The sequence below is a fragment of the Eumetopias jubatus genome, unplaced genomic scaffold, assembly GCF_037043125.1.
Source record: "Eumetopias jubatus isolate StellerSeaLion01/CBP00866 unplaced genomic scaffold, mEumJub1_p1.0 scaffold_7, whole genome shotgun sequence".
Taxonomy (NCBI): domain Eukaryota; kingdom Metazoa; phylum Chordata; class Mammalia; order Carnivora; family Otariidae; genus Eumetopias; species Eumetopias jubatus.
Window position 1 is genome coordinate 81,875,292 of NW_028274813.1, and position 16,454 is coordinate 81,891,745.

At 49.2% G+C, this 16,454-nt stretch overlaps 1 protein-coding gene across 1 annotated transcript; it reads left to right on the top strand.

Annotated features, from left to right (window-relative positions):
* Positions 1–509: 509 nt before the first annotated feature.
* THBS1 (thrombospondin 1) lies at positions 510–16,152 on the top strand. The gene is made up of 22 exons (XM_028119407.2): positions 510–678; positions 1,303–1,398; positions 1,659–2,218; positions 3,140–3,215; positions 3,510–3,709; positions 3,819–3,941; positions 4,942–5,035; positions 6,423–6,596; positions 6,897–7,073; positions 7,401–7,574; positions 7,855–7,982; positions 8,096–8,248; positions 8,623–8,841; positions 9,325–9,432; positions 9,884–10,043; positions 10,198–10,316; positions 12,015–12,249; positions 12,430–12,657; positions 12,818–13,089; positions 13,464–13,561; positions 13,665–13,804; positions 14,083–16,152. Exons 2-22 carry the CDS (start codon positions 1,332–1,334, stop codon positions 14,088–14,090), a joined length of 3,513 nt encoding a protein of 1,170 aa, XP_027975208.1. The 5' UTR covers positions 510–678; positions 1,303–1,331; the 3' UTR covers positions 14,091–16,152.
* The last annotated feature ends 302 nt before the right edge of the window (positions 16,153–16,454 follow it).

Genomic DNA, 16,454 nt, shown 5'->3' on the forward strand with positions numbered 1-16,454 from the left:
GCGGGGATGGAGGAGGGTCACCAAATAACCCAGCGGGAACTTCTTTAACGACTGGTTCTCTCTCGGCCCCATTTACCCGTCGAGTTCATTCGGTTTTACAAACGGGCTCAGTCCCCAAGTGTCAGCCGTCGCCCAGGTATTCAAGGAGATGAGTTTGCCTGAAAGCCCCCCTAAGGGTCTGGGGGCGGGCGGAGGGGGGGGCGGGGTTGGAGGCTAAAGCCTCGTCGCCGCTCGGGTTGCCTGCACTGACTCCCGGAGCCAAAGCGCTGATCGCGGTGCGCCAAGGCTGCGTGGGCGGGCACCTATTTTTCAGAGACTTTCCACGGCTCTTCGCCCGAACCGCCCCCCTCCTCCCAGCTGGAAAATTATGCGCCAGGCAGCAGGGGGCGGAGAGAGGAACCCAGACTGCCCCCCTCTCCTGCCCGGCCGCCTCCCATTGGCCAGAGGAATCCCCAGGAATGTGAGCGCGCCTTTAAAAGCGCGCCGCTCCGCCGCCTCGCCAGCCACTGTCTCCGAGCGGGCCGCCGAGTCCCGGCTCCCGCGAGCCTTTCCCGCGCAGCCTCCGACTCCGGCCGCCGCCTCCCCGGGCGCCCTGCCCGCCCCGCGCCCCTCCCGGACTCGGTGCCCGTCGCTGCGCCCTCGCCTCCACCCCGGACCGCTGCACCCGAGTGCACACAGGTAAGGAGTCCCCGGGCGGCCGCCGAGGACCGGTGCTGCCCAGGTCAGCCACCTCGAGCTCCGAGGCTTCAGCCCCTCGGGAGACCCCGGATCTGCTACTCTTCGCCTTCCCCCGCTGTCCCTGTCGTCGAAGGGCTCCAGAGCTATTTTCTCCGGCCTTGGGGTTCACAGACCCACTCGTCAGGATTTTCTTTTATTCTCCCAGTGCTCCCCACACTTTTCTATCAGTCGTCTAGAGGAGAGTCTCTACTTCCCCGTGCCTCCCTGCGCCCCCAGACTGCATCTCCTGGTCCTGCCGTTTGCTCTCGGCCTCCCAAGGAAAAGTCCCAGGTGGTTGGTCTTTGCCCCAGCGCCAACCCCCAACTTTAAAACCACAGTCTCCTCCCCTCGACTCTTTTTCTTCCTGATGCCCTGTCCAAAGTAAATACTGTCGTTTCACACACACACACACACACACACACACACACACACACACCCCGCCCCCCCCCCCCCCGGGCCCCGTCCAGCAAATGTGGGGCCAAAGGGGGATGCGACAGGGCCCTGGCCCCAAGCCCAGCCCCCAGGTTGTACCCACCCTCCCTGCTTGGCTGCCTCTGACCTTGGGCTCTGTGTTTCCTGTTACAGGCTCCCTGCTGGGCACAAACAGCTCCACCATGGGGCTGGCCTGGGGACTCAGTGTCCTATTCCTGTTGCATGCATGTGGCTCCAGCCGCATTCCTGGTGAGTCTATGTGATACCTTTTGAGAGGGGAGGGAAGATGAGGAGGTCCGGGTTAGCCCGAGTGTGCCTTCCTCCCATTCTCTTCTCTGCCAGGTGTCTCTCCCCAGAGCCCTGCCGGAACGTCAGCAGGCAGGTTCCCTCTGACCCTGGTGTTCGTTCAGTTCTTGCCGTGGTTGCCCAGAGTTCTCGCCCTGTCTCTTAGTCGCCATCCCTGGTCTCAGCTTAGAAAGCTCACTGTGTGTCTTGCTCCTGTTGAACAGAGTCTGGGGGAGACAACAGCGTGTTCGACATCTTTGAACTCACCGGGGCTGCCCGTAAGGGCTCCGGGCGCCGCCTGGTGAAGGGTCCTGACCCTTCCAGCCCAGCTTTCCGCATTGAGGATGCCAACCTAATCCCCCCCGTGCCTGATGACAAGTTCCAAGACCTGGTGGATGCTGTGCGGGCAGAGAAAGGCTTCCTTCTCTTGGCCTCCCTAAGGCAGATGAAGAAGACCCGAGGCACGCTGCTGGCCATAGAACGGAAAGACCACTCGGGCCAGGTCTTCAGTGTGGTCTCCAATGGCAAAGCGGGCACCTTGGACCTGAGCCTGACCGTGCAGGGGATGCAACACGTGGTGTCGGTGGAAGAAGCGCTGCTGGCGACCGGCCAGTGGAAGAGCATCACCCTGTTTGTGCAGGAGGACCGGGCCCAGCTGTACATTGGCTGTGAGAAAATGGAGAACGCAGAGCTGGACGTCCCTGTCCAGAGCATCTTCACCAGGGACCTGGCCACCACGGCCAGGCTCCGCGTCGCAAAAGGAGGGGTCAATGACAATTTCCAGGTGAGGCATCCTTGTCTTCGGTGCGGTCGACTGCTCGGCAGCTGACCTGTCAGGAGGGCTAGATAGAGCAGGAGAGGCAGGGTTTCTGGTATAGGAGACTCTGCCCGGGGCCTAAAGCAGTGGTTCTCAAACCTCAGGGAGCATCAGACTCACCTGCGGGGCTTGTTAAAGCACACACCCCTGCACCCTAGTCCCGGAGTTGCAGATTCAGTGTGTCTGGGAATGGGGCCTGATGATTTGCATTTCTAACAAATTCCAGGTGAAGCTTCTGCTGGTGCTGGTGTTCTGGGGACCACACTTGGAAAACCACTAAAGGAAACAGGAAATGGTTTTCCTATAGCCACCTGTTCAAGCCTTAGAGACTCCTTATGCTCTTTTCAAGAAAATAACTTATTTCAAAGCATTCTACCAATTGTAATGTAGCTTGAAATGGATACTGCGAGCAGAATAAATACCACTTTGCTGTTTGATTCCCCATAGGGATGGAGCCGGTCTCCGGAGCCGGTCTCCGAAGGTGAAAAATAGTGGTTATTTGCTGCTGCAGCTTCTTCCTCACTTAAACTTCTAGGTTTTTGCAACTGTGGCTTTGAAACTCCCACATCTAACTCTTTGACACGGGACAGTGTCATTACAGCGTGTCCTTAGTATCTGATTCCATTTCCTGTGAACCCAAGTAGGCTGATAACGGATTTCTTTGTAAAGTACTGAAGAACTTGGCGGGAGATCAGATTAAGATTGTGATTGTTTGGCAGTTCACGTTGGTGTGTTATTCTGACATGGTAATCTCTAAAGGGAGCTCTTTCAAACTTTTAGAACCTCTATTGTGTCCTTTTCCTGGCGTAAACCATCTCCCCCACCCATTTCCCCCCAGCCGCCTCCCCCACCACCACTCTACCAGTAATGTGTGTCCTCTGCCCCCAGGGGGTGCTGCAGAACGTGAGGTTTGTCTTTGGAACTACACCAGAAGCCATCCTCAGGAATAAAGGCTGTTCGAGCGGTGAGTACCCTTCTGTTCTGGGGGGCATATGAGGACATTCAGGGGATTCTACCCAAAACAAGCTGAGAAACTTAGGGAACCGCGGTCGTGCACAAATTACCTCGGGTAACTTAGTTAAGAGGTGTGTAAAAGTGACCTCAAAGGGTGATCCACCTATGTGCCTCCCCTCACCCTCTGTCCTTCATCCCAGGTATAATGTCTTTCCAACTAGGAGCTCCAGGGGCTGGCCGGTGAGAACAGCTGGGTTAAGACCTTCCATTACTCTTCTTATGGCGTTCCTTTCTTTCTTGGCAGCCACCAGTGTCCTTCTCACCCTCGACAACAACGTGGTAAACGGCTCCAGCCCTGCCATCCGCACTAACTACATTGGCCACAAGACGAAGGATCTGCAGGCCATCTGCGGCATCTCCTGCGATGAGCTGTCCAGCATGGTCCTGGAGTTGAGGGGCCTGCGCACCATCGTGACCACGCTCCAGGACAGCATCCGCAAAGTGGTCAGTGGCCTGCTCTCCCAGCCCTTTAGCATGAGCACCGGAAGATGCATCACCAGATGACCCCCAGTGAAAATGAGGATGACGCTAATGACCTTTCTCCCCCTTCTAGACTGAAGAGAACAAAGAGTTGGCCATTGAGCTGAGGAGGCCTCCCCTCTGCTACCACAATGGAGTCCAGTACAGAAATAATGAGGAGTGGACCGTGGATAGCTGCACCGAGTGCCACTGCCAGGTGGGGGATCATTCCAGAATGAAACAGGAAGTGATCGTGTGTTTGAAGCCAGTCTGTAGGGAAATACCAGATGGCCACACAAGCTCTTTCTATGCTCCATAGCCTGATAACCAAAGTGGTTGCTTTTTGGTTGTTTTTTGTTGTTGTTGTTTCTTTCAAGATGCAATTGTGACCTCCCGTAAAATCTTGAAACTCTCAAGGTTTTTCAAAGTCTTCATTATACCTCAGGCTAAGAATCTAAAAGAACAAATCTGCTAAGACATTTGAGTAATTCGCCTGCTTTCGTTCAGAGGCTAGGTGTTGAATGTCTGGTAAATAAAACCTGGTCGGAACATTCCTTTTATTTCCCCAACCCTGCTTGCATTCAACAATGACCTCAAGATTCCCTTAATACAGTACTGATTGTTCAAATCACTTAGCCCGGACACTGAGGACGTAACTGTCCACCTAGCTCAGATGGTACCACCTGCAGTGTGTGTGTATCACTGGCTCTCCCCAAAGCCAGTACCGGGTGCCTCGGGTTGCCTGATGCACTGAGCAGAGTCCACTTAAATACAAATCCTGGGTTGCTAGATTTGGGAGCCAACCTGATGTCCATTCGTCCCCAACATAATATAAAACCGGATTTATACATGAAGGGGGAAAATGCTCACTGATCTTTTCTCCCTAAAAAGAAAATTTTGAAATTTAAAAGTCCCGACTGCGTTTGGAGTTCATTTTCAGACACTGATTAAAAGACTTAAGATGTTTGGTGGTTCCCTTTGGATAAATTCTACATGCTGTCACTTTCACCACTCGGTAGCAATTAAGAAAGAACTCTCTAAGGCATTAAAACTGTCTCCACAATATGGTGGCTGCAAATCAGACAGATCTATTAAACTCCTTCCATTGGAGTGTTTACAGCTCTGACCATGTTTCATCTTGTAATTTGAAGTGTTACAGTATGTAAACTTTTGCTTACAATATGCTTAGTAACCCATGTCTCCCTCTTGCCCTGCAGAACTCCGTTACCATCTGCAAGAAAGTGTCCTGCCCTATCATGCCCTGCTCCAATGCCACTGTCCCTGACGGAGAATGCTGTCCACGGTGTTGGCGTAAGTCCGTAAAACCGCATAACCATTCCTGAGTGACCAGGTCCATTCTCCATACACCCAGGACAGCTGAAAGGGGACATTGGAACCCCACCCCCATTTCCATTGTTTCAACTCCGTTTCCTGCTCCAGCATCTGGTTAACGGACGGCTTGGCTGTTCTCTAGGCAATAATGATCTTGGCACAGCTTACTGATTTTGACTTGATGCTTGGAGGAAAGGAGAGACGAATGTGTAGCAGCAATAGCTCTAAACGGACTGCTTAGATTTTGACACTCTGGCCTAGAGTGAAGAAGAATCGGCTCACCAGATAAATTGACGGTCTGTAGTGCTTGCGCTGAACTTAACTGGGCCTGAAGGTTACATCCATTTTATCTGCAGGAGTAGGAAGCCTAAGAATGAGAGCAGTTTCCGTTTCAGGGCACTGGCAGAAATAAGGCACTGTATTGTTCCATGGCACCCTATCCCCTGGTTGGTGCTGCCAGTATAAATTAATTCACTTTGCTGAGACAATATTGAATGTAGTACGTACGAGTCATAAAATGATTCAGCACAATTAAGATAAGAACTGAAGCAGGAAAGTAGTGCTCCCCCTACACCTCACACACCCCTAAGCAACTGGTAGACACAACTGGTCACAGCTCAGAGTAAGTGGTCTCATCCAGGGACCGTGTTGGCGCTGTGATGATCATGCACGTATCTGCTTCTGCTCAGCTTTCACTTCAGGTGTGGGCTAAAGGGAGCAAAGCTAGCTGGGGACCAGCGGAGCCCTGACCTTGAATCAGGGATTGCTAGGAAAACTTCCAACTGCCGGCAGGAGAAACAAGTTCTCTGTCTTGTGTCTGCTACAGCTACATGTGATTGTAGTCCTGGGGCCTGGGCAGACAGTAAACAAGCCCATTCTCTTGGGAAAATCTGTCCGGAGAAGGCCCCACATGCTAGGGTAAGATTTGCTGCACACTGATGAACCTCATGACCGACTTGGAGGCAGAGCCAGCGGCAGCAAAGCTGCTTTCAAGCTCATCTGCCAAACACATGGTCTATGGCTCCCCTGACAGTCCAGAGTGACTCCCATGAGCGGCCTCGACATCTAGTACTCTTGGAAGCCTGAGACTGGAAATGCCTATCCAGATATCTAAAGTCAGGAAAGGGAAACTCAAAATGCTGAGACAGGAGGCCCCAACCCATGCGGGGAGAAGGCAGGGCTGTGCTGAGCCTTCCGTTACCCTGCTGCTATACATGCAAGGACTTGGGATAGACCCTTCGGCTACTGGCCTAAGAAATAGATGGTTTTTCGTCCTCTGGCAAAGGAAGAAGGTCCTAAAGAGCACGAGCTACAGAATAGCTTGTCTTCGCTGATCACACACTAAATGAACCCACTTCCTCTGCAGCCAGCGACTCTGCGGATGACGGCTGGTCCCCATGGTCCGAGTGGACCTCCTGCTCTGCGACCTGTGGCAATGGAATCCAACAGCGCGGTCGCTCCTGTGACAGCCTCAACAACCGATGCGAGGGCTCCTCCGTCCAGACGCGGACGTGCCATATTCAGGAGTGCGATAAGAGATGTGAGCATCTTGGCCGCTTAGCAATGCAGAGCACAGACTGGGCCTTGTCCTCAGCCAGACAGCATAGAGGTTAAGGGTACAGGTTCTCGACTGTCTGCCTCTGAACCCCAATTCTGCTCACCTGTGCACCCTTGAGCACAACTTCCCTCCCTGAGGCCCTTTCCTCACCTGCAAATTGGGGGGAATAATAGCTTGTGATAAGGTTATTTTGAGGATTTCGTTTAGGTAATGCATTCAAAGTGGTTAGCACAGAGCTTGACACCTGGTGCGCACCCTGTAACTGTCAGCTTTGTATTTTAGTTAAACAGGATGGCGGCTGGAGCCACTGGTCCCCATGGTCGTCTTGTTCCGTGACCTGTGGCGATGGTGTGATCACAAGAATTCGACTCTGCAATTCTCCGAGCCCCCAGATGAACGGGAAGCCATGTGAAGGCGAAGCCCGGGAGACCAAAGCCTGCCAGAAAGACGCCTGCCCCAGTAAGTGAGAGCATGCTACGCAGCCGAGGGCTCGACAGCCCCGCGCAGCTATAGGTGCCTGTGGCCTCTAGTTCGGTGGGTCATGGGAGCGGCGGGGGGGGGGGGGGGGGGGGGGGGGGCGTTCTCCCTAGGGAACAAATAGAAATAAAGTCCTGCATTCTCAGCAGCTTCTTTTAATAAAAAACAGAAAGAAAACCATTTCAAACTCTCTTCCCAAACGTTCTTTCCATGTGTCAGACGAGCGGAGAACAAGTTTAGAGCCTTCTAGGACAGGTGAGGTGTTTGAAAATTGGCCTTAACTTAGGCCTGTGCTTCACTTCCTTGCAGTCAATGGAGGCTGGGGTCCCTGGTCACTGTGGGACCTCTGTTCTGTCACCTGTGGAGGAGGGGTGCAGAAACGTAGCCGGCTCTGTAACAACCCCACACCCCAGTTTGGAGGCAAGGACTGTGTCGGTGACGCGACAGAAAACCAGATCTGCAACAAGCAGGACTGCCCAATTGGTGAGTCCTGCAGCCCAGGATAAGAGCGCCCTTGGGAGTTCGGGTTTCTTTGTTGTTGTTTCACTGACATCCATGGTCAGCATCCGGGTTGGGGGGGATGGGGGGGTTCTAGCTTTGAATGGTCCTGCGTGTTTGGACTACAGTGTCCGTCTGGCAATTCCGAGTAATCTCAACACGTGAACGGCTACATATAGCCCACGATGTTGAACGCTTTGTTTTGTGACGAGCAGGCCAACAAGAGCCGCTCAGACCAACCATGTGTCTGTCTCCCTGATCTCAGACGGATGCTTGTCCAATCCCTGCTTTGCTGGGGTCAAGTGCACGAGTTACCCAGACGGCAGCTGGAAGTGCGGTGCCTGTCCCCCGGGCTACAGCGGAAATGGCGTCCAGTGCCAAGACGTGGATGAGGTAAGGACGTACTGGCAGCGTTATTAGGCGTCGGGGAAGCAGCTCAACTGGTCCCAGCCCCTTCCTGGGGCGGCGTCACCCACCCAGGAGGCACACTGTTGTTTCTCCCACAGTGCAGAGAAGTACCTGACGCCTGCTTCCACCACAGCGGCGAGCACCGGTGTGAGAACACGGACCCCGGCTACAACTGCCTGCCCTGCCCGCCGCGCTTCACGGGCACGCAGCCCTTCGGCCAGGGTGTGGACTACGCCACTGCCCACAAACAGGTAGACGAGACTAGACCCCCCGACGGGAGTGGAGCGGAGGGGCCGCGGCCTAAACAGCCGGCCAAGGGAGGCCTGTCCTGTCGCAGCCTTCCCAAAAGACGGAGAGAGGGCCGAGCGTATGGCGTAGGGTTTAGAAACGGGGCAAGACAGTCCATTGAAAATCCAGCAGGGGGAGAAATAGCCCATCACACTAGAAAACGCTGCTCTGGACTCAGTGGTGAGCTGATGGGCTTGTACATCCACAGGGGGAGAAGCGGGAGGGACAGAGGTACCCTGCACTCCTCCTCACGGGATCTCTGTGTCTGTGGAGAGGAAAGGGACGCGGGGACTCTCTCAAAGACTCTGCATTCACTTCGGGACGCCGTGTCCCACAGGTGTGCAAGCCGCGCAACCCCTGCACGGACGGGACGCACGACTGCAACAAGAATGCCAAGTGCAGCTACCTGGGCCACTACAGCGACCCCATGTACCGCTGCGAGTGCAAGCCCGGCTACGCGGGCAATGGCATCATCTGTGGGGAGGACACGGACCTGGATGGATGGCCCAACGAGGACCTGGTGTGCGTGGCCAATGCCACCTACCACTGCAAAAAGGTAGAGCCCGCTTCCCTCGTGTGCCTCCCGAAAGAAGGCACATCGCCCTGACCCAGGGAAGAGGCTGAGCCATTTTTAATGCTTAAAGTTTGAACGTGAAAGTGAAGGATGAAATCACACAAAGGCCAAATGGCACAAAGTCTTCACATTTAATCCCCTGGTGCCATGAACGTGAAGAGGGCGGGCCCTGTTGGCCGGTGCACTCGGAGCAGGTTCTTTCCTCCCGAAAAGTGTTCACGACTCTCCCAAATGCCAGCAGGGCAGGACCGGTGCTCCCAGCACATATAAATCACAGGGCATTTATACAAACGACATATCCCTCAAGAAAACGTTTAGTTTTGTGTCCTCGCGTGAGAAACTGTAAGATGCCATCGGGGAGCACGGCAGTTCTGGTCCGTGTGGGGCATCTGAGGGCCCTGCCCCGGGCTTGAGCTGAGCGAAGGGCATGCGGACCGAGCTTTCACGTGCATCCTCTCTTCCCAGGATAACTGCCCCAACCTGCCCAACTCCGGGCAGGAGGACTATGACAAGGACGGGAGCGGCGACGCCTGTGATGACGATGATGACAATGATAAAATCCCAGACGACCGGGTAAGGGTGTGGCCCATGCCTCCTTCGTTCCCCTTCTTCACGCAAGACTCTGACGCAGACTTACTCGGGCCCAGTTGGAACACCTAGATGTTGCCAAGAGAAGGTTTAAAGTGAGGGTTTGGGGTTTTCCTCACCACTTCCCCCATCCTAGGTTTGAGCAAGAAATGACAATGTATGAGCAAACGACACTCAGCTCCCCAGATTTGTTTCACATGCTTCCCTAAATTGCAGTAAAATTTGTATCGGGCACACTGAGACCTGGGGCGGTGTCCTTCTATTTACATTTCACCAACTTGTAACCCACAGGAATCCATTTTTCATTCAGTAGGCCCTGGCTTTCAATTTTTACAGCGAGGATGTTACAGATGGCTGCAGTTTTCTGTAATGCAGACGGTTGCAGGCTTGAGCCGGTTGCACGGACAGTGTGGTAAAATGCTCCATTCTTTTGCAGGACAACTGCCCCTTCCATTACAACCCAGCCCAGTATGACTATGACCGAGATGATGTGGGAGACCGCTGTGACAACTGCCCCTACAACCACAACCCAGATCAGGCTGACACGGACAACAACGGGGAAGGAGATGCCTGTGCCGCAGACATCGATGGGGACGGTGAGGCATCCCCTGATGGCAGCAGGCCTGGGGGCAGTGGTGACCAGACTCAGCTCTCACCTGAGTTCTCTCCAGCCCTGGCTCTGGGTGTGCGGTTTGTTGAAACCCCAGAGGCTGGAGATTCCAGCCCTGACTGGTCACCTGTTCCCTGTAGGTATCCTCAATGAACGAGACAACTGCCAGTATGTCTACAACGTGGACCAGAGGGACACGGATATGGATGGGGTTGGAGATCAGTGTGACAACTGCCCTCTGGAACACAATCCAGATCAGGTAGGTGGACTCCATTGAGAATCTTCCAGTAGAGTACTGGAATAGCTTTTGCTAGGCCCTTAAAAAAAAAAAGAGAGAGTTCAAACTCTTTCGTGACCATGGCTGTCAGAGGTCTCAAAGCCAATCGCAGTATTTTCATGAGCATGAAATCTTTCATGAGACCTCCTTGCATGAGAGCATCCCAAAAATCCTTAGTGTGACAAATTATACAAAGCAGAAATCTGGTAACTCTAGTTATAGTAATCATTTCTGAGACTAAGATGGAAGGAAAATATTCTCAGGAAAATTAATAACCATTTTCATGGCTAACAATATAATCTGGCTATAAGAAAACCTCAACCTAAAAGTACTTCCAAAAGGTAGAGAAATTCCGGTTTGTCATTCTTCAAAATTATTTGGCATTGCAAACAAATCATTCTCTACCTGTGTGAGGGAGTGCTGCAGGTAGACATTAGCCAGAACAGGTTCCATGTCTGAAAGTATTTCTTTTCACGTGTAATTGGGCATGATATTTTAGCAATGTAAGTTAAGGCAGGTCTTTTTTTAAAATGCTTTGCTGTAGAAACTTGGAAACCAGCTTTTTAAAAATGGAAATTTTTTTAAGATCACAGAAATGATAAATCCAGCTTTTCCCTCCTAACACTTGTTCTTATGAGGTCCTGGAAAATAAAAAGCAACAGGATAAATAGCTGTGGGCTGTAACAGGAAAGTGGAAGGCTCTGGGATAGCTTTGCTGAGCAAATGGCATTGAGGGTCCTCTGTTTTGAGTCTGAGTCTTACCAGAAACTTCATTAATATCATTTATCTCCCTGGAAGAATTTGTTTTGTTCCTCAGATTGTAATGTTTATAACTATTCAGGCATTATGTACATCTTACTTGCAAGAAAAATTCCAGTCTCTGTATAAATAATCTCTGAGCATCCCAAGCACACTGAAGAATATGAAAGTACTGAGAAATAGTTTAAGAAACTTAGAAGTTTGACTTTACCTGAACCAACAAATAACCCTCACAGACTAGATGTATTAAAACCAAATACAAAAATTTAAAAATCCTTTATCTCCACCATACGCATTACCCAATATACACAAAAAACAGTGCTATGTTTCTATGATTTAATGAGCTAGACTAGAAGTGGACGTGTCAACAGTTTTATAACCGAAAACTTCAATGGAAAATAAGACACAAAGAATTTCATTTAGTGTTGAGAAATAAGCAGTTATCAGACTGAAGTCTTAATGTTTTGATCCATTAAAGTGAGGTATCTTAGTGACTGATTTTATGTAGAAAGTTTTATATATAAAAACTCTGAATACGTTTTCAAATTCATATGAAAACAAGGATCGAGAAAGTTTAAGATTTTATTTATTTGAGCAAGGTGGGGGAGGAGCAGAAGGAAGAGGGAGAGGAAAAGATAAAGAATCCCACGCAGACTCCACACTGAGTGTGGAGCCCGACACAGGGCTCAATCCCAGGACCCGGAGATCATGACCCGAGCTGACATCAAGAGCCAGATGCTAAACCAACTGAGCCACCCAGGCACCCCAAGGATCAAGAAAATTTTACTCCTACTGTTTTGGCAATAGCTTATGGACCTGAAACCCCACTGGCCATATCAAACATGGGAGAAGCTTCCATTAAGTTCTCTTTACCGTTAATGACTTAAACTTCAATTTACCTTCCCTTTCTGTCTCTTTCAGCTCGACTCTGACTCAGACCGCATTGGAGATACCTGTGACAACAATCAGGATATTGATGAAGATGGCCACCAGAACAACCTGGACAACTGTCCCTATGTGCCCAATGCCAACCAGGCTGACCATGACAAAGATGGCAAGGGAGATGCCTGTGACCATGATGATGACAATGATGGCATTCCTGATGATAGGGACAACTGCAGACTCGTGCCCAATCCTGACCAGAAGGATTCTGATGGTGAGTCAGTGGAGCCCCTTTCTAAGAGACTAACACCATGGCTATCTGGATTGAGAAAATAAAAGCAAAACTAAGTGCATTTGAGAGGATAAAGAGACAAGATGTCAACTTAGAATAGTGAATTTCTGAGACCAGTCATGATTCAGAATTTCACTGAACTCTTGCCTTTTTTGACCTTAGGTGATGGTCGAGGTGATGCTTGCAAAGATGACTTTGACCATGACAATGTGCCAGACATCGATGACATCTGTCCTGAAAACATTGATATCAGCGAGACTGATTTCCGCCGATTCCAGATGATTCCTCTAGATCCCAAAGGGACATCCCAGAATGACCCTAACTGGGTTGTACGCCATCAGGGTAAAGAACTTGTCCAGACCGTCAACTGTGATCCTGGACTTGCTGTAGGTGAGTAGTGAGTTCTCCATACAAAAGGCTAGCACTCACATGGGAAAGAAGCAAATCTAAAACCTGGCGTTTATGTGTTTCCCTCAGGCTGTCTGGGAATGTAACAGAGAAGCTTCTGAAGGCTGCAGCTTTTAACCCGGGTCTGGCCTCCTTTTCCTAGGTTATGATGAGTTTAATGCCGTGGACTTCAGTGGCACCTTCTTCATTAACACTGAAAGGGATGACGACTATGCTGGATTTGTGTTTGGCTACCAGTCTAGCAGCCGCTTTTATGTCGTAATGTGGAAGCAAGTCACCCAGTCTTACTGGGACACCAACCCCACTAGGGCTCAGGGATACTCAGGCCTTTCTGTGAAAGTCGTGAACTCTACCACCGGGCCAGGAGAGCATCTGCGGAATGCCCTGTGGCACACGGGAAACACCCCAGGCCAGGTAAGACCAAGGCCCCAAAGAAGGGAGAGTGGATGGGTGCTTGACTAGCACTCCCAATGTTGGGGGGCAAGGAGGGTCCTTAGATACCAAGTTCTGCTTTGTAAAAGCCTAATAGCGTCTGAGAAGGGGGCTTGCTGTAACTTAAGAGCTACCTTCAAATCCAAAGACGTTTTCAGCCTCTTCAAGACTCCCCCTCTCTTTGTGCTTTATATGGACATTCAAGAGCACAAGGCCAATAAAAGGCCTTGGAAAAATACAACATTGCAGCCCTCTAATTTAGATCCATTTGGTACCTTTTCCATATTATTTCTTACAGAACAAAATCTAAATCTTGACAGAGCCGTGTTTCATTCAACCTCTTCCTTTCCCTTCAGGTTCGCACTCTGTGGCATGACCCTCGTCACATAGGCTGGAAAGATTTCACTGCCTACAGATGGCGTCTCAGCCACCGGCCCAAGACCGGCTTCATTAGGTAAAGATCACACTGGTGACGTTTCACTTAGTCACGCTGATGGGGAAGGAGGAGGAGCCCAAAAAGTAGGGGTGTCACTCACAAGATGTTCTTTTTCCTGCAGAGTGGTGATGTATGAAGGGAAGAAAATCATGGCTGACTCAGGACCCATCTATGACAAAACCTATGCTGGTGGTAGGCTAGGGTTGTTTGTCTTCTCTCAAGAAATGGTGTTCTTCTCCGACCTGAAATACGAATGCAGAGGTAGGAGCAACATTACTGTGAATGCAGTTGACATCTCTAATTCAGACTAATATCGAGAGTGCCAATTATGGAAGCATCTGTTTAAAAGATGGTTTTGGAGAAGGGTTGTTGATACTTTGCTGTGGAAGACCACGATAAGAACGAGGCCTATGAACTGCAGCCAATCTTAAATTATGCTTTGGTTACTATAAAAGTAGAGCTCTACTAAGGCTATTAACTGATAAAGCTAGTACCTTCGTGAATTAATGGGCTTGTATATGTGTTTGTTTACTTAACAGATTCCTAATCATCAAACTGTTGATCAAAAGACTGATCCTAACCAATGCTGGTGTTGCACCTTCTGGAACCACGGGCTTAAGAAAACCCCCAGGATCCCTCCTCCCTGCCTTTTCTCTGCTTGCATATCATTGTGGACTCCTAGAATATGGGACTTGCCTTGAGAAAATGCCATTTTCCCCAATCAGACTCAGCATGCAGCTTCTGAATGCAAAGAGAATCGTCCAAGAACATCAACAGTTTCGTTGGTTTGCTTTTTTAAAAAGCAAACGCATCCACGTGCTTCAGCTAGCAGGTGGCTGTCCACTCTGTTTCTGTCAGAGTAGAGTGCTATTGGGACTCCATCTCGGAGCAGTGGACTCCAACGCATTTCCAGGCATGTGAGAGAAGGGAGGACTCACTAGAATTGGCAAACTGCCACCCTTGACAGACTCCCTCAGAACGAGGGGGAGCAGGGGCCAAAGCCCTAAGGGGAGGGCGTGTCCCCAAGAGATGATTGTATGAAGACAAGATGGAGGAGCTGTTACATGTTCGGTACTAAATCATTTTCAGGGGATTGGAAGACTCTTGCTGGATTTCATGATGCTAACCAGTGTTAGCTGATTAACCCGCGTACATAGGCACTTAAATAGAAGCAGGGAAGGGAGGGAAAGACTGGCTTCTGGACTTCCTCACGGATCCCCATCCCTTACCTATCACCCATAGTGACCACAATAGGGAGTGAGAATTAAGCCGGTGGAAGGCTGTGCTGGCTGCCCCTGCCTGCTTACCTTGAAATTGTTGGTTTTATTCCACACATAGCTTGCGCAGATGCAGCAGGAAAATCAGAAAACCTACCATCTCAGTGAGCACCAGGCTGCCTCCAAAGCGATGTACAGCCGTGCTCGTATTTTTATGGTTAGAAAGGCACAAAATTATCAACTAAAACATTCCTTGTCTCTTTCCTGAATATCATGGACTTTTCCAACTCTTTTAGACTGTAGTTTTTTTTAATTTTTTACAAACACTTTACAATATAAAATATTTATTTTTTACCTACTCTGGAGGATCTGTCTGAAAGACTATTCATGGAACAGGAAGAAGCGTTAAGGACTATCCATATCAGCTTTGTTAGGAGTCTTCATGACTGTAAGATTGTAAATACAGATTATTTATTAACTCTGTTCTACCTGGAATCTAGGTTTCATATGGAAAGTGTCTGACAGCAGGTAGTGGAGATTTATCAACAAATCTCTCAAGAACGGCACGAGGAACATCAGAGTGAGCTGCTCTTCACTTTGTGCTCAGAGTGAATGATTTGGGATCTTTTTTGTCTTTTCAAGTGGAATTAGTTGTCCATTTGCTAGTGTCTTTAAGTTTCAAAGCAAGCCATGAGGCCTTTCAAACTGTCGTGCCCCATCCCTTGTGCCTATTTCCAGGGAGAAGAAAATCATCTACACTTTTTTGTTTTTCCAAAAGAGAAAAAAAAAAATAACAAAGGTGAAACTTATATACAAATATTACCTCATTTGTTGTGTGACTGGGTAAAGAATTTTTGGATCAAGCAGAAAGAGTTTAAGTGTCTTACAGACTTAAAGCTACTGTAGTACCTTTAAAAAAAAAAAAAAAGCAATGTTGTACATAGTATAAAAATTCTTTGCAGAAAAGTATTCCCAATAAGGAAATAGCATGGAAATGTTAAATACATTTTCTGAAAGTTACGTTTTTTTCTATCTTATATGCCATTGCTTTATTTTTATAAATTATTTTCTCATTGCCCTTGGAATAGATCTCAGATTGTGTAGATATGCTATTTAAATAATTTATCAGGAAATACTGCCTGTAGAGTTAGTATTTCTATTTTTATAAAATGTTTGCACACTGAATTGAAGAATTGTTGGGGTTTTTGTTTTGTTTTTGATTTGTTTTTCGCTTGTTACTATCCCCCCAGTTTTTACTATTTGCCAATACCTTTTTCTAGGAATGTGCTTTTTTTGTACACATTTTTATCCATTTTACATTCTAAAGCAGTGTAAGTTGTATATTACTGTTTCTTATGTACAAGGAACAACAATAAATCATATGGAAATTTATATTTATACTTACTGTATCCCTGTTTATTCTCTTACTGGCTTTGTTAGGAGGCGTGAGTAAATTCCATTCCTAAACCAATATGGCAGACATAAGAACACATTACAGTAACTTAACATTCCCAGTTCCTATATAATTGAAGACTGATTTGCTTAGGAAACACATTCGCTGGATTTGTGGAATAAGAACAAAATATGAGCCTACCATATCAAACACAGGAAAGACGGGGCACCTGGGTGGCTCGGTGAGGGAAGCATCCAACTCTTGATCTCAGCTCTGGTCTTGATCTCAGGGTCCTGGGTTC

What these genes read in the sequence shown, in the direction of transcription:
- THBS1 (XM_028119407.2), top strand. Translation starts at nt 1,332, where the DNA reads ATGGGGCTGGCCTGGGGACTCAGTGTCCTATTCCTGTTGCATGCATGT. An exon ending in CCACCTACCACTGCAAAAAG is followed by an intron (nt 8,842 to 9,324) that starts GTAGAGCCCGCT and finishes CTCTCTTCCCAG; the next exon opens with GATAACTGCCCCAACCTGCC. An exon ending in CGCAGACATCGATGGGGACG is followed by an intron (nt 10,044 to 10,197) that starts GTGAGGCATCCC and finishes TGTTCCCTGTAG; the next exon opens with GTATCCTCAATGAACGAGAC.